We start from the raw sequence: 21,244 nt of genomic DNA on the forward strand, positions 1-21,244 counted from the left end.
TATGGAAACATCTGCAATTTGTTCTTCACACACATATAGTGTTCTTCACATGCTATTTTGTTCGCACCGTTCCGCGCGTATCTCCCGACAAGTAAGCAGATGTGCAGAACATCTGTAATCTATTCTTCACTGTGTTTTTCACTTAAATGATCCTGTGGTCACTGTGTTCACTGTTTTTATTCTATTCTTCACTGTTCTTCACATCTGCTAACTTGTCGGGAGATAATATACGCGCGGAACAGTGAAGAATAGATTGCATACATCTGCTAACTTATCAGAAGACATTCTTTTTCAATTAAATAACCCATTTTATTCCCGAATCATGGTCCCTTTGAAAAATGCTCGAGTCTCCCATTGACTTCAATGGGGCTCGTTATTCGAGACGAGCACTCGAGCATCAGGAAAAGTTCATCTCGAATAACGAGCACTCGAGCATTTTAGTGCTCGCTCATCTCTAGTTCTGACGACAAAGGTAGACGACGAAGGCAGATACGTTTTTAGCGAAGGTAAGAGCCTTCGGGCAGGTGCTTACTCTCGCCACCTGGTACCTCCCCAACACTGTCCCTGTTCCCGCATGTAGGACAATGATGAGCACACTGTCGGACTTCATGGAAGGACACTTAATAGTGGGGGGAGACTAACTTTCCTATGGACCCCTCAGTTGACACATCAGGGGGGCGGGACACTGTCCCGCTTAGCCACCTCCGTGGCCTACGGAGAGACCTTCACGTCGACATCTGGCGGGTTCTACATCCTCAGGACTGGGACTATTCCTACTTCTCCCTGGCGCATGGCTCCTATTGCAGAATTGATTTCTTTCTTTTGAGCCACAACGCTCTTAAATGGGATCCCACGGCATCAATCGGGAACATTCTCTTTTCTGACCATGCCCCCATTTTCTTGACGCTGTCCTTGCAGCGACATAGACATCCTTGGAGGTGGAGACTGAATGACAACCTCCTCAGGGAATCCGTTTATACAGAGGAGATCAGAGAGCATTTAGCATCAGTTATAAACGGCCCGGAGTGGAATGAACCGACACGCTCTCCACAGCAGTGGGAGCAACTCAAGGGGGACTTGCGGGATATCTTTGTTCGTCATGGTGCCCGCCTCAAGTCAGATAACAACGCACGGATCGTTGCCCTTATGGCTCAGATCCAGACGTTGGAGTTGCGCCACAAGTCCTCCTTGACTACTTCCGATCTCGCGGAGTTGACGGTAGCCAGGGAGTCCTTAAGGTCTCTCTTAGACCAAAAGTACCTGCAACATTGAGCTAGGTTTCAGTGCTATTTATACGACCACGCGGACAAAGGGAACAGAGGTTTTCCATCCTGATGAGATATGTGACAGTTTCGCATCCTTCTACACCTCGCTTTATGATATCAGGGGTAATGAGGGGCCGTACATAGCGGAGACATGTCTGCCAGTCTTACCCCCGGAAGTTAGACACTTCGGAGCAAGATATCGAGGCGGCAGGAGTGTCTGCTGTAATTAAAGATACTCCTGCAGGGAAAAGTCCTGGGCCTGATGGGTTCGCCCCGGCCTTCTTTAAACAATTTAGAGAATTATTGTCCCCTTTGCTAGCCAAAGTATACGGGGCTGTATCATCGGTTTCAGGCTTTTCTCCCAGCGGTATGGAGGCTCACATTAGTGTGCTGCCCAAACAGGGTAAGGACCTTTCGCTGCCGGCTAGCTATAGACCCATATCCCTTATAAATGTGGATGTGAAGTTGTTTTCGAAGGTTTTGGCGGAAAGGTTGGCCCCCCACATCCCGACAGTAATACACACCGACCAGGTGGGATTTATTCCTGGGAGGGAGACACGAGACAACCTAAATAAGACTTTCCTTCTAATGTCCCATGCGCAGGCGCGCTCCATACCCTCTTGTCTACTTTCTGTAGACGCAGAAAAGGCCTTCGACAGGGTCCATTGGGGTTTCATGGCGGCAGCACTTTGACAGATTGGGTTTGGGCCAAAGTTTTTGGGGAAAATCCTGGCCCTATATTCCAAACCTACCGCAAGGGTAAGAGTTAACGGGAACCTCTCCAAGCCCTTCCCCATAAAAAAAGGTACTAGGCAGGGGTGCCCGCTCTTGCCCCTATTATATGTCATAGTGATGGAGCACCTGGCTACTGTCATTCGGAAAAATCCCAATATTCACGGGATCACAATGGGCTCCAGACATTGTAAGGATGCGTTGTATGCAGATGATCTGTTGTTGTATGTCTCCCAACCTAGGATCTCCTTCCCATCACTCATTCAGGAGTTCAAGAGATATAGTGTGGTTAGGGACTTTAAAATCAATTATTCTAACATAATCCTTCCAACGTCAGAGGTGGGTCACGTTAAGGATAACTTCCCCTTCCAGTGGCGGCAAAAGTCCCTCAAATACCTGGGTGTCATGGTCCCAACAGATCTGTCGAAGTTATACGCTCTTAATTATTCGACCCTTCTGGATCGTACACTGAAGGACCTTCAAACATATAACCACAAGTGCCTTTCATGGTTCAGCAGGATTAATGTCCTAAAAATGGATGTACTCCCACGCTTTTTATACATCTTTCAGGGCGTGCTGATCCTTCCCCCCCTGGGCTTTTTCCGTACTTTACGGTCCGCCATGTTGCGATTCATCTGGGGATCTAAGCGCCCGAGAATAGCTTGGAAGAGACTGATCAGACCGAAGGCAATGGGGGGGGGCGGGCCTTCCGGACCTTAGATTGTACCACCAGGCCTCGATACTTCTCAGACTGCTCGACTGGACGTACAATACGGTATCTAAACAATGGGTCGCCCTGGAACAAACTTGCTCCTCGGCACTTCTTAAAATGTTGCCTTGGGTTCCAGCGGGAACCTTCCCGGCGTTTCGCTTATGGAGGTCATTGATAGCGAGGAAGTCCCTGTCCCGCGAGCTTACTCCTCTTACTCCAATCTTTCGGAACCCGGGATTCCAACCGGGAATGGCTAGATTGTCCTTCCTGGGCTGGGGGTTTTGGAGGACCCACGGATGATCGATCTGCTGCAGGGAGCACCACTCCCCCTTCATGGGGATTTCAATCCACGTCAGGGCCACACAGTCAGCTCTTGGTTTGAGTATTCACAATTACGGTCCTTTATAGTAGGGTCGGGGGACGCGGCTGCCTTTGACGATTCCCTTACTGTCTTTGAGGGTTTTTTCCGACTGGACTCAGTCCCACCACACGCCATTTGCCAAATTTACACCATCCTGACGGGCGGCTCTAAAATTACAGAACTCCCATTCGTCAAAAGTTGGGAACGCAAGCTAGGTGCCCCACTGACACAGGAGGAGTGGGACAAATCTTTTCTCTTTACGCACAAAATGTCCTCTGCTTGTGCAGCACAGGAAAAAGGGTATAAGATAGTGTCACGGTGGTACCGGGTGCCGACAGTGTTACATTTGGCTTTTCCCTCCGTTTCGGACGTCTGCTGGCGCTGTGGATCCGATAAAGGGGATATGTTGCATGTCTGGTGGAGCTGTGAAGCCCTCAAACCTTTTTGGAGTCAGGTGTTTGACATGTATCAGCGAATCTCAGGCAAAACCGTGTCCGCATGTCCAGACATAGCTCTTCTTTCAGTTCTTCCGGGCCAAATAGGAGCTCAAAAAAAGGACATATTGCGTTTTTGCCTGATTGCAGCTAGGGCGGTAATACCACGCCACTGGCGGTCCACCACATGTCCGTCCATGGCCGAATGGGCAAAGGAAATGTCTCACCTGTTCTGCATGGAGGAACTAGCTATATTAACACCAGAGGCCCACAAAAAGTTTCTCCTTGTATGGTCTCCTTGGATGAGCTTTAGGGACTCCCCAGACTTTAAGGCTCTCTTTGAAGTTCAGGTCCCTGGTTAGAGTTCCATACATTTCCTGGAGGGGCGTAAACAGCCTAGCCATGGGAGGTGTGAAAACCCAGAAGCCTTCCTATCATCCTTCAGCTTTCGCTCCATGGGACCCCCCTCCCTTCCTTATGTACTTCATCCCTTTTGTATCTGTCTAAAATTCTGTTTCGTCTTGTGATGTGTTTTTATCTTTCTCAGCATACTCATTCCAGGGGCACAACTTACTGCGATCTGTGAAACTAAGCCTTGTCCTATCTTGTAAGGTGGAGGGATAAGGAGGTTAAATGATATACACTCTTTAGAGTTTTGTCGTGGAATTTGCTCTCCTTTTCACCCGGAAAGATTTTTTCTCCTCTTATAGGACCTCACTGAAGGTTAAGTGTATATCCTGGATATATATTTACCATACGTTGTGAATTATGTGTCGACTAATGTAAGATTTTTCTAATGTATTGTGAGTAGAGATGAGCGAGCACTAAAATGCTCAGGTACTCGTTATTCGAGACGAACTTTTCCCGATGCTCGAGTGCTCGTCTCGAATAACGAGCCCCATTGAAGTCAATGGGAGACTCGAGCATTTTTCAAGGGGACCAAGGCTCTGCACAGGGAAGCTTGGCCAAACACCTGGGAACCTCAGAAAAGGATGGAAACACAACGGAAATGGACAGGAAACAGCAGGGGCAGCATGCATGGATGCCTCTGAGGCTGCTTAATCGCACCATTATGCCAAAATTATGGGCAACAGCATGGCCATGACAGAGTGACAGAATGAAGCTAGATAGCATCTAAAACATCCAATAATTGACCCTGACACTATAGGGGACTTCATGCAGAGGCAGCGGCAGGCTAGAGAGTGGCATGGCGACATACCCTAAATGGACTCAGGTTTCAAACCAATGGGTGGCAGAGAGGAACCAAAGGAGGTGAGCAAGAAGCGCTCAAATAATATCGGTACATGATAAAAGTTTGCCAGTATATTTTGTGGATTACACAGCAGGGTGGCGACAAAGTTAACATGGAAGCCATGAAAACAACCCAAAATTCTGCCTGACACAGCTCGTTTGATAAGGGGACCATGTATGGAGGCAGTGAACTAGTAGTAGATTAAAGGTGCTGCAGTTAAAACTATGTTAGTTGGATCTTGGCATGGAGCTGGCGCTCCGCTGCCAGGCGAGCTTTCGCCAATCCAAGCCCCTGTCTCTAGGCTACTCCCCAAACAGCACTTCTAAGAACCTTTTGTATAAGATCAAGTGTAATAGCGTTCTTATAAGTTTAGGATATGGCGGGTGAGGGGAATGGAAACAGATGCGCAAGAAGCGCCGAAATAATATTGGTAAATGATAAAAGTTTGCCAGTATATTTTGTGGATTACACAGCAGGGTGGCGACAAAGTTAACAAGTTTGTTGTGGAAGCCATGAAAACAACCCAAAATTCTGCCTGACACAGCTCGTTTGATAAGGGGACCATGTATGCCTACAGTTCATGCCAGACGCTGCTCTGGCTGCCAGTCTCCTTTCGAATACAGTTTAAAATAATAACCCTCATCCATAAAGCTCTGTATAATGCTGCACCCCCCTACCTCTCCTCTCTTATCTCAGTCTATCGCCCAACCCGTGCTCTTAGATCCGCCAGTGATCTTAGATCAACCTCTACCCTAGTGCGGACCTCCCACTCGCGTCTCCAAGACTTCTCTAGAGCTGCACCAATTCTATGGAATGCTCTGCCCCGGACTATCAGACTAACACCTAACCTCCAAAGTTTCAAACGTGCTCTTAAAACCCATTTCTTTAGGCAAGCCTATAACACTCATTAACTGCATGAAGTTTTAACTCTTCTTCTAACCCGTCCTGTATCGTCCTCCCATCTGTTATCCATCAACCAACAGGCACCAGACTTCTATGCAGTCCCATTCACCCTGGACCTGGTGACGGCTGAGTGGTTCAAGCGACAGCAATTCCATTTATTATATTTTGTTCTATTCCCTAAGAAGAATGGCTTGACCATTAAAAATTCTTTTACCTCGTGTTACCCCATCATCTTCATAAACCGTAAGCTCTGGCGAGCAGGGACCTCACTCCTGTTGTTCCATACAAATGTTGTGCTCTGTTACATTACATTTGTATTTGTTTCCTATGATTTGTAAAGCGCTACGGAATATGATGGCGCTATATAAATAAAGATTATTATTATTATTATGGAGGCAGTGAACTAGTAGTAGATTAAAGGTGCTGCACTTAAAACTATGTTAGTTGTATCTTGGGATGGAGCTGGCGCTCCGCTTCCAGGCGAGCTTTCGCCAATCCAAGCCCCTGTCTCTAGGCTACTCCCCAAACAGCACTTCTAAGAACCTTTTGTATAAGATCAAGTGTAGTAGCGTTCTTATAAGTTTGGGATATGGCAAGAGAGGGGAATGTAAACAGATGCGCAAGAAGCGCTGAAATAATATCGGTAAATGATAAAAGTTTGCCAGTATCTTTTCTGGATTACACAGCAGGGTGGCGAGAAAGTTAACAAGTTTGATGTGGAATGCCCTGTAATAGCTCTTGGGCGGTGTGCCTTTTATCGGCTAGGCTCAGCAGTTTGAGCACCGCCTGCTGTCGCTTAGCGACGGCACTGCTGCTGTGCCTAGAGCTACCGACTGATGGCGCCATGGCCACGGATGGTAATTCGGAGGAGGAGGAGGTGGAGGAGGGGTGGGAGGAGGAGGAGGTATAGTAGGCCTTTGAGACCTGGACCGAGGTAGGCCCCGCAATCCTCTGCGTCGGCAGTATATCACCAGCCCCAGGGTCAGACTCGGTCCCAGCGTGCACCAAGTTAAGTGTAGTAGCGTTCTTATAAGTTTGGGATATGGCGGGTGAGGGGAATGTAAACAGATGCGCAAGAAGCGCTGAAATAATATTGGTAAATGATAAAAGTTTGCCAGTATATTTTGTGGATAACACAGCTGGGTGGCGACAAAGTTAACAACTTTGATGTGGAATCCATGAAAACAACCCAAATTTCTGCCTGACACACCTCGTTTGATAAAGGGACGATGTATGGAGGCAGCTATATGGACGACTTTTGGAGGAAGCAATGGAGACAACGTGTGGAGGCTGCTATGGAGACAATTTAATTTGGATAGTGCCTGTATGTGGCAGTCCAAAAAAGTTTTCAAACCAGAGGAACAGGTAGGTGGCCCTCCAGAAAAATGGAATAGATTGAGTGCCTGTATGTGGCAGTCCAAAAAAGTTTTCAAACCAGAGGAGCAGGTAGGTGGCCCTCCAGAAAAATGGAATAGATTGAGTGCCTGTATGTGGCAGTCCAAAAAAGTTTTCAAACCAGAGGAGCAGGTAGGTGGCCCTCCAGAAAAATGGAATAGATTGAGTGCCTGTATGTGGCAGTGCAAAAAAGTTTTCAAACCAGAGGAGCAGGTAGGTGGCCCTCCAGAAAAATGGAATAGATTGAGTGCCTGTATGTGGCACTCCCAAAAATTGTTTAAAACAGAGGACCGGGTCGGTGGCCCTCCAGAAAAATTAAATGCATAAAGTACTATAGGTAGAGCCAGTGGGCCCTGTCAAAAAATAGCCAGTTTCCTCTGCTTTACTGTACAAAGAGCAGGAGAAGGAGGAAAATGAGGAGGAGGAGGAGGAGTGGATAAATTATTCAGGTTGAGCTTCCTTCACCTGCTGGAGATTGGAAATTAGGAGAAATCCATGCTTTATTCATCTTGATAAGCGTCAGCCTGTCAGCGCTGTCAGTCGACAGGCGTGTACGCTTATCGGTGATGATGCCACCAGCTGCACTGAAAACCCGCTCGGACAAGACGCTAGTGGCAGGGCAGACAAGAACCTCCAAGGCGTACAGCGCCAGTTCGTGCCACATGTCCAGCTTTGAAACCCAGTAGTTGTAGGGAGCTGTGTGATCATTTAGGACGATGGTATGGTCAGCTACGTACTCCCTCACCATCTTTCTGTAAAGATCAGCCCTACTCTGCCGAGACTGGGGACAGGTGACAGTGTCTTGCTGGGGTGACATAAAGCTGGCAAAAGCCTTGTAAAGCGTACCCTTGCCAGTGCTGGACAAGCTGCCTGCTCGCCTACTCTCCCTCGCTACTTGTCCCGCAGAACTACGCACTCTGCCGCTAGCGCTGTCAGAAGGGAAATACTGTTTCAGCTTGTGCACCAGGGCCTGCTGGTATTCATGCATTCTCACACTCCTTTCCTCTCCAGGGATGAGAGTGGAAAGATTTTGCTTGTACCGTGGGTCCAGGAGAGTGAACACCCAGTAATCGGTGCTGGAATAAATTCTTTGAACGCGAGGGTCACGGGATAGGCAGCCTAGCATGAAATCTGCCATATGCGCCAGAGTACCAACGCGTAAGAATTCGCTCCCCTCACTGGCCTGACTGTCCATTTCCTCCTCCTCCAACTCCTCCAATTCCTCTTCTTCTGCCCATACACGCTGAACAGTGAAGGACTCAACAATGGTCCCCTCTTGTGTCTCGCCAACATTCTCCTCCTCTTCCTCCTCCACCTCCTCCGATATGCGCTGAGAAACAGACCTAAGGGTGCTTTGGCTATCAACAAGGGAATCTTCTTCCCCCGTCTCTTGTGAGGAGCGCAAAGCTTCCGACTTCATGCTGACCAGAGAGTTTTTCAACAGGCCAAGCAGCGGGATGGTGAGGCTGATGATGGCGGCATCGCCACTGACCATCTGTGTTGACTCCTCAAAGTTACTCAGCACCTGACAGATATCAGACATCCACGTCCACTCCTCATTGTAGACTTGAGGAAGCTGACTGACCTGACTACCAGTTCTGGTGGAAGTTGACATCTGGCAGTCTACAATCGCTCGGCGCTGCTGGTAAACTCTGGATAACATGGTCAGTGTTGAATTCCACCTCGTGGGCACGTCGCACAACAGTCGGTGAGCGGGCAGTTGGAGGCGGCGCTGCGCTGCCCTGAGAGTGGCAGCATCTATGCTGGACTTCCTGAAATGCGCACAGATGCGGCGCACCTTCGTGAGCAAATCAGACAGATTGGGGTATGTCTTGAGGAAACGCTGAACTATCAGATTTAACACATGGGCCAGGCATGGCACATGTGTCAGTCTGCCGAGTTGCAGAGCCGCCACCAGGTTACGGCCGTTGTCACACACAACCATGCCTGGCTTCAGGTTCAGCGGTGCCAGCCACAGATCAGTCTGCGCCGTGATGCCCTGTAATAGTTCTTGGGCGGTGTGCCTTTTATCGCCTAGGCTCAGCAGTTTGAGCACCGCCTGCTGTCGCTTAGCGACGGCACTGCTGCTGTGCCTAGAGCTACCGACTGATGGCGCCATGCCCACGGATGGTCGTTCGGAGGAGGAGGTGGAGGAGGGGTGGGAGGAGGAGGAGGCATAGTAGGCCTGAAACACCTGGACCGAGGTAGGCCCCGCAATCCTCGGCGTCGGCAGTATATGACCAGCCGCAGGGTCACACTCGGTCCCAGCCTCCACCAAGTTAACCCAATGTGCCGTCAGAGATATATAGTGGCCCTGCCCGGCAGCACTCGTCCACGTGTCCGTGGTCAGGTGGACCTTGTCAGAAACGGCGTTGGTCAGGGCACGGATTATGTTGTCTGACACGTGCTGGTGCAGGGCTGGGACGGCACATCGGGAAAAGTAGTGGCGGCTGGGGACCGAATACCGAGGGGCGGCCGCCGCCATGAGGCTGCGAAAGGCCTCGGTCTCTACTAGCCTATAGGGCAGCATCTCCAGGCTTAGCAATCTGGAGATGTGCACATTAAGGGCTTGGGCGTGCGGGTGGGTTGCACTATATTTGCGTTTCCGCTCCAGCGTCTGGGGTATGGAGAGCTGAACGCTGGTGGATGCTGTGGAGGATCGTGGAGGCGACGATGGGGTTTTTGTGGCAGGGTCCTGGGCAGGGGGCTGACTATCAGCTGACACAGGGGAAGGAGCAGTGGTGTGCACGGCCGGAGGTGAACGCGCTTGTTGCCACTGAGTGGGGTGTTTAGCATTCATATGCCTGCGCATACTGGTGGTAGTTAAGCTAGTAGTGGTGGAACCCCTGCTGATCCTGGTTTGGCAAATGTGGCACACCACAGTCCGTCGGTCATCCGGTGTTTCCTTAAAGAACCTCCAGACTTCTGAAAATCTAGCCCTCGCCGCAGGAGCCCTCGCCACGGGAGCTTCACTAGTTGACACATTTGGCGCTGATGCACCAGCTCTGGCCCTGCCTCTCCGTCTGGCCCCACCACTGCCTCTTCCAACCTGTTCTGGTCGAGGACTCTCCTCCGTCTCAGAAGCACTGTGTTCACCCGGCCTCTCAACCCAGCTTGGGTCTGTCACCTCATCATCATCCGATCCCTCAGTCTGCTCCCCCCTCGGACTTCCTGCCCTGACAACAACTTCCCCACTGTCTGACAACCGTGTCTCCTCATCGTCGGACACCTCTTTACACACTTCTTCCAGTACGTCAACAAGGTCATCATCACCCACAGACTGCGACTGGTGGAAAACCTGGGCATCGGAAAATTGCTCATCAGCAACCGGACAAGTGGTTTGTGACTGTGGGAAGGGTCCAGAAAACAGTTCCTCAGAGTATGCCGGTTCAAATGGCAAATTTTGCTGGGAGGGGGCAGACTGGGGGGGAGGAGGCTGAGGTGCAGGAGTGCCGATTTCGGTGACATGGGTGGACTGCGTGCAAGACTGACTGGTGGACAAATTGCTCGAAGCATTGTCGGCAATCCACGACATCACCTGTTCGCACTGTTCTGGCCTCAACAGTGCTCTACCACGAGTCCCAGTAACTTCAGACATGAACCTAGGGAGTGTAGCTCTGCGGCGTTCCCCTGCTCCCTCATAAGCAGGTGGTGTCTCAACCCGCCCAGGACCACGGCCTCTGACCCCTGCAGTAGTTGGACGCCCACGTCCCCGCCCTCGTCCTCTACACCTAGCCCTCGGGTTAAACATTTTGAAAATGAGAGTTATAACTTGAACTTTTTTTTTTTTTTTTGTGTTTTTTAGTTTTTAACCCCTTAAGGACGCAGCCTGTTTGCAGGTTAAGGCTCGCAACTTTTTTTTGAAATTTGACCAGTGTCTCTTCCTGTGGTAATAACTTTTGAACACTGTTACTTATCAAAGCGATTCTGAGATTGTTTTTTCCCCACATGTTGTACTTCATTTTAGTGGTAAATTTTGGCTGATAAGTTTTGCGTTTATTTACAAAAAAAAAGAAAAAAATGATGAATTTTTAGAAAAATTTGCCATTTTCGAAATTCAAAATCACCGCGTTTTCAGGCAGATAGATTTACCACCTAAATAACTTGCAGAATAACATTTCCCATTTGTCTACTTTACATTTTCATAATTTTTGAAATGTTTGGATAATTTATTTTGACGTCACGCGGCCTACAAATCGAATAGCGATTTTCCGTATTTTCGGAATTGACTATTTTGGGGATAAATACTGTTTGAAATCAAATTTTACATATTTAGCAACAAAACCCCCTATATAACCAACCCATTTTCAAATCTGCACCCCTCAAACTATCAGAAACAGCATTTACAAAGATTGTTAACCCCTTGAGATCTTCATAGTAATTGAATCAAAATGGCGGTGAAATTTAGAATGGTCAAATTTTGTCGGTTATACGTTCATTTAGCCCTAAAATTTACACATTTCCAAAAGAGAAAACTCACCATAAAATTTGTTCTACAATTTCTCCTGAGTGCAGCGACCCCCCACATGTGGACATTACTTGTATTATGGGGGCACAGCGAGGCGCAGAAGGGAAGGAGCACCCTGCAGCTGCCAGGATTTTAGTTTTCTGGTTGCCCCCTTTTGAAGGCTATAAAATTTTCGCTTTTCCGTTATTGGGGTCATGTGATGGCATTTTTTTTTGCGGGACGAGATGCTTTTTCCAGTGTTACCATTTTGGGGTTGGTATCACCTATTGTTGAAAATTTTGGAACTTTTTTTGAGGTCATGAGTAGAAAAGCATCAATTCTGTACTGGATTTTTTACTTTTTTTTTTTTGTGTTCACCGTATAGCCTAATAATCATGTTATCTTTATTCTATGGGTCGATCCGATTACGGGGATACCAGACATGAATATTTTTTCTTATGTTTTACTAAATTTGCCAAATAAAACCCTAATGTGGGGAAAAATCTATCATTTTTGCATCGCCGTCTTCCAAGTGGCATAACATTGTTACGTTTTTGGCTACAGAGCTGGTTGATGGCTTGTTTTTTGCAGGACATGTTGTTCTTTGCAACATTATCATTCTGGAGTACATATGTTTTGTTGATCACTATTTATTGCATTTTTAGTGGGATATAATAGGTAAAAATCATAATTTTTGGCGGGTTTTTGGCGTTTTTTTTTACGGCGTTCATCATATGGGTTCAATAGTTATTTAGTTTTATTCTATGGATTGTTACGGACGCGGTGATACTATATATGTGGGGTTTGTGTTATGATTTAGACTTTTTTGAGCGTTATATGTCTCTTTATATGTTTTGGGGCTTATGGGAATTTTTTGTGATTTATCAAGTAATTTTTTATTGAAAAACATTTTTTTTTACATTTTTTTACATGATCCACCATGGAATATGAACAAGCAATCATCTGATTGCTTGTTCTTGATAATACTCTGCAATACTAATGTATTGCAGGGTATTATCAGTGCCAGCCTATGCAGATGCATAGGCTGACACTTTGCCTTTAAGATGACGTCACAGACGCCATCTTAAAGGTAAACCCTCCAGGCTTTTCTGGGGTCCCGATCGGACCCCAGAGGAGCCAAAACAGCGATCGGCCCCCCCGAAAACGGTGCGGGGGGGCCGATCGTGGGGTAAAGACCCCCAGAAGGCTGGTTAAATGCCGCGGTCGCGTTGACCGCGGCATTTAACGGGTTAAACACCCGCGATCGGAGCCCACTCCGACCGCGGGTGTTAGCCGGGGATGTCAGCGGTAAATTACCGCTGAAATCCCGCGGCTAACGATGCCGGTTCGGCTGCTATACAGCGCTGAACCGGCATCGGCTCTGCGCAGTAGCTGTACTACGCTGAGCGCTAATCGCGGGACTCAGCGCAGTACAGCTACGGCGCAGAGCGCTAAGGGGTTAAAACCAAACGATGCTATCCTATTGCTATGGCTATTTTATAGCCAAGTATGAAAGCACACTGCTATGCCAGATGAGATGACGCTGAGTTATGAAAAAAATAAACGTAAAATAAAAAAGGAAATGGCAGACTGTGCCTAATTGAAATACAACCCCGGGCCCTAATAAATTTTCCCACTTCGGTCTTTGCGATGGATATGTGCGTCACTAAAACACAGTGGTCGCAAGTCTGACTCCAAATTGCTCACAATTTACTAGTAGATGCACTGCAACAACTACAGCCACCAGCAGATCAACCAGAAATCAAATATATATAACGCTACTGTAGGCGTAATTAAGCCGTTTGTATTCTCCTATGGCTATTTTCTAGCCAAGTATTACAGCACACTACTATGCCAGATGAGATGACGCTGAGTTATGAAAAAAATAAACGTAAAATAAAAAAGGAAATGGCAGACTGTGCCTAATTGAAATACAACCCCGGGCCCTAATAAATTTTCCCACTTCGGTCTTTGCGATGGATATGTGCGTCACTAAAACACAGTGGTCGCAAGTCTGACTCCAAATTGCTCACAATTTGCTAGTAGATGCACTGCAACAACTACAGCCACCAGCAGATCAACCAGAAATCAAATATATATAACGCTACTGTAGGCGTAATTAAGCCGTTTGTATTCTCCTATGGCTATTTTCTAGCCAAGTATTACAGCACACTACTATGCCAGATGAGATGACACTGAGTTATTAAAACAATAAACGTAAAATAAAAAGAAACTGGCAGACTGTGCCTAATTCTACTCAAACCCCTAATAAATTTTCCCACTTTGGTGTTTGAGGTGGATATGTGTGTCACTAAGAGCTAAACACAACGGTAGCAAGTCCCCCTGCAAATTCCTCACAATATGGTACTAGCTGCAAATAAAAAAAAAAAAAAATTATAACGTTATTGTAGCCCTAAGAAGGGCTGTTGGGTTCTTTTAGAATCACTCCTGCCTAACAGTAAGCTAATAGAACACCCTAACGCTTTCCCTGACCAGCAGCAGCTCTCTCCCTAGCGGCATCCAGACAGAGAATGATCCGAGCAGCGCGGGCAGCGGCTAGTCTATCCCAGGGTCACCTGATCTGGCCAGCCAACCACTGCTATCTACGTGTAAGGGTACCACGTCATGCTGGGTGGAGTGCAGAGTCTCCTGGCTTGTGATTGGCTCTGTTTCTGGCCGCCAAAAAGCAAAACGGCGGGAGCTGCCATTTTCTCGAGCGGGCGAAATACTCGTCCGAGCAACGAGCAGTTACGAGTACGCTAATGCTCGATCGAGCATCAAGCTCGGACGAGTATGTTCGCTCATCTCTAATTGTGAGTTTTCGTTTTACAATGTTCAATAAAATTGATTCAACATAAAAAAAATAAAGTTAGTACTCGTCATCAGGCGGTGACACTGCTATGTCATAGTTTCTGCGTCAGCAGATTGCATAGATGTGCATCTACCAGGAACCCGAAGAGGTGCTGCGGGAAGAAGAGCACACCTGGGGTCAGCTTTAGCCCTTTTTTTATACCAGAGTATAAGCCGAGTGGGGCTTAATGGGGCTATACGTTTTAGAGGGGCTAAGTCATTAGTTGGCTTATTTTACAGCAGAAAAATGCACTAAAACTAAACTAAAACAGAATTCTGTCTAAGACAGATTAATATACTGTATTTGCCTCAACAAGTCTAAATCACAGTAACTGGGTGGTGTCACAGGACTAATTATTAAAAGGGAAGTCTTAATTATAATCAAAATATATACATATAAATAGCGTCCAAAAATCCTAAATATCTGGCAATCAGTGAGGCATAAGCCTATGTGATATTAAATGTTTATATTAAACCATGCAAGTACCCCACTGATGACTAGTTGACTAAGAATGTGGGCACGGGATGATAAATAAGCATTCCGCGGCAGCTAGAGTGCAGCTGAGTGTTATTAAAATAATAGTTCATTGTTTGTGCCAACTTTAAACTTTGAATTGTTCTCCTAAACTGCAGAGGTTTTGGTACCAACATTGAGGACTTGTTGAGGAATTGTGCGGAGAGTCAGGGTGAAAGAGAACTTGCTGCATTCAGACTCCAAAATGAAAATTAAGAAGCCTATCCTAGTTTTCGATAAGGAATACAAAGACATCTTTGAGGAACTGGTTATTGAGGAACTTTCCAATATTCCAAATGGTATCCTGAGTAAAAAATCATCTTAAAAGCACTCCTGAACTTTGAACAGAACAAATCCATAATTATGAAGTCCTCTGACACTTGAGGTTAACATTGCATTGATGGACCGAGAAGCATACAAGCAGATGTGTGTTCTAGAGAGTGACCCCACAGATGTTTTTTTTGGCAGGGAGTTAGAATATTTTGCAAGTGGCCTTGCAAAGAAAAAAAAAGTTTAGTGGCAAATATAAACTTAAATATATGAAACCATGCTGCCAACAGACCGCCACATTTTATTGTTGCCCAAGGCCCACTCCCCCCTCAAAGGTAGACCCAAGATAGACTGCTTAACACCAGGCACTAGCACCTATTGTGACAGTATATTTAGACGATTTGTCACTGCCCTGCCATCTTACGTCCTAGACATGATGAATACTGTCCGAAGGACTCGACTGTCACCAGGCACTTTGCTTGTGAGACTTGATGTTGAAGACCTATAAAATAAGATCCATCACAAAGAGCTGTACGACATTATCTATCCACTAGGGGCACTCACCTACATGAGCACAACTAGCTAGTCTACAATCTGGTTGAGTTTGTTTGAACAGAATAGAATTTCTCCCTGTCCAACGGCCGCTTCTACCCCCAGCTCATAGGAACTGCTACGGGTAGTCCTGCGGAGCCAACGTAGACCAATTGTTTTCTTGGGTTGGTGATCAGAGAGGTCCATTTTATGAAGAGTTGGAACATCTGTCTGCGTACCAGGAATTTGTCTCTGGGTTGAACCAAAATGATCTGGGACTGACCTGAGTGATGCACATCTCTCATTCCTAGATCCGGATGACAATATATTGCATGTAGAAACCCAACAGCAACAAATATTTTCCTGTCCTGAAATAGTCACTATCTGCTCCCCCTTCAAAATGGGAAGCCCCAAGGGTCTGTCTATACAAATTCGAAGAAACTGTTCATCAGAGTCGGACATCCTTATACACACAGAAGACCTGCCAGGAAGATTCAATCAACAAGATAACACCAAAAAAGTCATATGGTGTTAGTCAGAAGTCAGAATGGTGTTAGATCAAATCTACTCACACCAAGTAAGGGGAGAAGGGGACTGCTCAATACGTTTAAACAGTACATATTATAACAAAGATACCATGGTCAAGAAACTTGGGCATTTGTGACATAATAACAAAATACTCCTCAATCAGATTCAGAAGGGATGATGTTGAGCGACAGACTTGTACATAGCCATTTTTCTCCCATCTTTAGCAATATGTGGTGTGAGACACTGAAGGGGTTAACTTTGGATGGGCGGTAAGTTTCCCCTGGGTTTTCCTACTATGCAAGGCCTTAGTGCTGTGGTTATGTTGTCCAGCACCGTGGACACAGGTGGTGGGAGCAGCCTAATCAGGCTGCATAAAGCTGCTGAGCAGAGCTGAGAGTGTTGGCTCTGAAAGGAGGCTGGAGAGTGCACAGCCCTGACTTTTGTGCCGGGAGCAGCAAAGTCTTTTGTGTTTTAGTGTTGAGTTAGGATAACTCTGTTTAGTTAGCACCCAGACGGGTAGGATTTTTTTTATGTTTGATGCATGAATGTGAAGGCTGTTTTATTTTGCACCTGCTGCTGGAATAAACACAGGCAAGACCGGTTTGGGACTGAATCTTTGTGTCCTGTCTTGAACTGTATCACGAACCTCCGCTACCATGGACTCTACCAGGCCAAATCCCCACTGTGGCTAGATGGCTAGACTTGCATCGCTTGGCAGGCACTTTTAGATGCAGTTCATGTAATGCCTGCAAATAAACACAGTTATCTAATAGGTTTACGAGTGTATATGTACACAGGGCATACAAAGAAGGAATTCATTAACTGTCGTACCTCAGTGGGAGTGTTAGTATCAACTTGTCCCTGCCCCAAAAATTATGTTGGAAATACACTACGTGAATTCCACACATGTATTCTGGTCCACATTGGAAATATAAAGCGGAAGGAGGATTATTTCTTGATACATCATAATGGCAATTTGAAATGGTTTCGGTTTCAGGGCATCAAATGGATCCGCCAATTACCAAGACATGGTGATTTGGATAAATACAGAAGGCGGTAAAGTGGACATTTTTCCTTAAAATGGTCAAACTGTATGGCTTAAATGTCCATTTCATATCCTTACTTTACATGAGGAAATTATTATCTGTCACAGGAATTGAATGGTCCAGAATCACACTTTGCAAGCCAACAAGGTGTCCCTTTGTACACTAAAAGTTATACATTATCTGTACCCTTACACTATTCATAAGGTCGATATGCTGAGTTTGATCCCTGCCATGGGCCATATGGAGTAATAATAAAAAGCTATATGTATATGTACTGGTCGGGCCACTATGCAAATAAAAGCTAAATCTATATAATCATAAAAAGTTACATCTATTTGTCCTAGTCAGACTATTATGCATCAAATTAATTTAAATTATGTCCATCTTGGTCCCCTGACTTACTTACCATCACCTCACACTACATATAGTTTAATTCTAGCTTCTAACTGTCGCCTAGGGTCATTACCTGGGCGAGAAATCACCAAACCTATTACTGTACATGTGCACTGTCCACATATGCCCTCCCTTGGCATTCCCTTCTGAACTAGTGGGCTGTGTTCGCTCCTGTTGCATTGTGTGTCCCAGGGACATGGTGTGCTGCTCATTTACTGACAAGGGAACCCACCATCAGGGCTCAAGCACATAGGAAGTTGGACAGCTAATACCTTGCGACCAGACAGCATCAGTGTCTGGCTGCATTATTCAGCTAGTTAGGTCAGAAAGAGACTGGCTGCATCATCGCTATGTCTCCTGATGATTCACATTTCTCACAAAGGTGTAGAAACGTGTTGAGGAGACTAATATTTCACCTGTAGCAGCTTTCTATTATATACTCTGAGCACTAACAGTCTAAGACAGTGATGGCGAACCTTTTGGAGACAGAGTGCCCAAACTACAAGCTAAATCCACTTATTTAACATGAAGTGCCAACATGGTTTTTTAAGAAGTAACTTATTGCTTCCTGTTCCAGGGCAAAAAAACCCCCAATTTACAACTAATAGATGGGCATCAGATTTATTACCAGTGGCTAAATCACTAAAGGATCCAAGATAAAATAAGCTGTAAAGAAGCAAAAAGCATTGATCATCTTCTAGGCAACTAAAATGTGCAGCATTCCAATTGAAGCCATACAGGTGCTGCTAACCTTCCTAGTCTAGTTGTGTGCTTCTGTCTTTAGCGGTCCACTGTTCATCATATCTACTTTCAACTGGGTATTTGAAGTGTTTCGTGGATGGATTCGAAAATCCATAACCATTTTATTTCTACACATATGTCATCGGTTTAGGACTTTTTTCTTTCGAATATTTAGTAAAAAAAAAAAAAAGAAGTTACCTTGGATTTACCAATTACTGTTTCATTGGTTTGACCACCTGAGATGAACCAGCGATACACTGCATTAAAACCACTCTTCGTTCTAGCAAGGTAGATCAAATGTGTTGGAGCACCAAAGCTTAAAAATAGAAAACAAAATAAAACTAATTAATCCTAATGGTCCACATTTAACATAAACCATGTGAACATTATATTCCCACCCACACATGGTCCAATATAAATCCAGCTGTTGAATCATACCTGTGGATTGTGAAAAGATTTTGGACTGTGACTTTATATTCCAGGATTTTAGCTGGATTTGGATTACACTGGTTGCAAGATCCCCTCACTGAACTGCTTATACCCCTTTCCTATAAGTAAATGTTGTAGTATTCCAAAAGTGAAGAAATCTGACAAATCTACAATCCACAGTCCTGCTGCTATTAACACACAAAAAGGTATGATCACACAGCTCTCCAAGGCTGCTGCCTTACACTTTCTGCCATAAGCCCAGGGAAAATAGCAATAATTCAATACGATACATTCTAAGGCTACATGCACACAATGTATGCCCGCCATAATGTGTGCTGCACTGTACCGTTCCCGTACAGGGCGGTGAGCCCATAGAAATCTATGGGGGACGTATATCGGCCGTATATACACCGGCCGTATGTACGTCCCCCATACGTGTGTGTGAATGTAGCCTAACTGGATAAAAAGTGGTGTTGTTTTTACAGTGCAACTCCAAAGCTCTTTTTAGCTCCTTGGTAGAGATTCAAAATGGCATCAGCAAAAAATTATAATGTTGCATATTACATTTGTGAAATAAACATTACTTTTTACACATTTCAAGCTCTTAACTTTTGCATAGTTTATTCAGAGGATTACCCAGTCTTATTACATGGGTTTACATGTTCTAAAGGATTTTGCTCATCGTCCATACCTTAAAGATTGTACAGCAGGTCCATAAAGTATTAAATGTTCAAGAGGTTGTTGGATAAGTAGAAGGGAGGAGTATTCTATTTTTGTTGTCTCCATGAGTAAGGTAGGTTTGTAGAGTCCAGCTTTTTTATAGCTGTGTGTAATGTTCACTCTGATAAATAAAAAAAAATATCAAAGATGTGAGATGCTGTGTGCTGACAATGTGCTTAGATTATTAGGGTACAGATTTATCTATACTTTTATTTATATTCTGGACATTTTACTAGTATCCGACACCTAGAGAGATGAGACAGATCAGAGATTATGAGATCCATGATATGGATATAACACACAATCAGCTATGCTACGTACGTACCTCCCTCCCCTGGATTAAGATCTTATCTGTTGCTTGTAACTTTACTTACGTCACCATGTGCTGCCGTTTGCCAGCAGGAAGTCAGTAAGGAAGATTTATCAGAAGAGTCCGAGAGCAGAACTGTTCTAGTTGCCTATGGTAACCAAGCAATGCTCAGCTTTAATTTTCCCACAGCTGTTTATAAAACGAAATCTGAGCCCTGATTGGTTTCCATTGGCAACTAGAACAGTTTTACCTCAGACATATGTGATAAATCTCCCCCAGTGTGTCTGTAACTCATCCTGGAAAGCTAGGGTGGGGGTTAGAGGCAGAGAGCAGAAGATCCAGGGTCGGGTCTACGGGCAACCAAAGTTGTGCACACCAGGACTGATAGAGAGGGGTTGGAAATATATCTGTGAAATTCTGCATTTTGTTATAACCATGAATTAGAGAATGTGTTATTTTGTTATCCTGAGTACATTTAAGAAACTTGTCTTCCTGGGAATACCGCTTTAAGTATGACTTCGACAGGAACTGACAACAGAGTGCCAGGTGCGGGTGCCGGGCTGAGCCCTCTCCATAGCCGATGTTTTCCTACTGATCCCTACTGGCGAAGCTGCCGGCGGCTTCAAAAAGATAGCGGAGCGCCATCTTTCTGAGGATCGACGCTCTATGTGACGTCATCTGGGAGTGGCGATCCGTCAACATGGTAGCCTTGGGTCTTCCGGAGACCCAAAGCTACTTCGGGTTAACCTATTCATTACAATGTACTATCAGCACATTGTAATGAATGAGGAGTAAAATCCACATATACTGCCATACTGTAGGTTTGTAATTTTTGTACAGGAGGTTTTAATTTTTTTAAATGTATGAAAACATTATAAAACTTATAAAAATTTGGTATCCCCGTAATCGCAGTGACCCAAAGAATAAAGAAGACATGTCATATGGGGCATACAGTGAAATCCGTAAAATCCAAACCCCCAGTACACGGCATGGAATATTAAATACCACCATTTTGAAGTGTAATTTTTTATGCATAAAATAAGCAATCACACAGCTCTGTACATGGAAAAAAAAAGTTATAGATTTTTGAAGGTGGGGAGTGAAAAATGAAAATGCAAACACGAAAAAGGGTTGCGGCGTTAAGGGGTTAAATATATGTCTGAAAAAGACAAGATGGCTTTTCCACCGACAGAAATATTTTCTTTGAAAGGCGGCTCAGGTTCTAAGACCTTGTACCTCTCTGGTGTTGTAGATCAAGCAATTGTTGTCTTGTTGTCAGGCATTATCTTGACATTTTGGTTCCAGACCATGGCCATAGACTGCAATACTGCTTTCCAGACAGCTTTCAATTATCTGAAATTGGATGACAGGTTCCTGGTATTTTGGCTCCACTGTCCCCGATGGCTCTTGT

At 45.4% G+C, this 21,244-nt stretch overlaps 1 protein-coding gene across 1 annotated transcript in view; it reads right to left on the minus strand.

Moving 5' to 3' along the window:
* PKD1L1 (polycystin 1 like 1, transient receptor potential channel interacting) overlaps window positions 1-21,244 on the minus strand; it is a 315,437-nt gene that overhangs the window by 221,319 nt on the left and 72,874 nt on the right. Inside the window, exons 10-11 of the mRNA XM_072153131.1 lie at window positions 19,495-19,644; window positions 18,573-18,690 (exon numbers count right to left, since the gene is read on the minus strand). Coding sequence (XP_072009232.1) covers window positions 18,573-18,690; window positions 19,495-19,644 — 268 coding nt within the window. The remainder of the gene's footprint in view (window positions 1-18,572; window positions 18,691-19,494; window positions 19,645-21,244) is intronic.

The sequence above is a fragment of the Engystomops pustulosus genome, chromosome 5 (assembly GCF_040894005.1).
Source record: "Engystomops pustulosus chromosome 5, aEngPut4.maternal, whole genome shotgun sequence".
NCBI classification, from domain to species: Eukaryota; Metazoa; Chordata; class Amphibia; order Anura; family Leptodactylidae; genus Engystomops; species Engystomops pustulosus.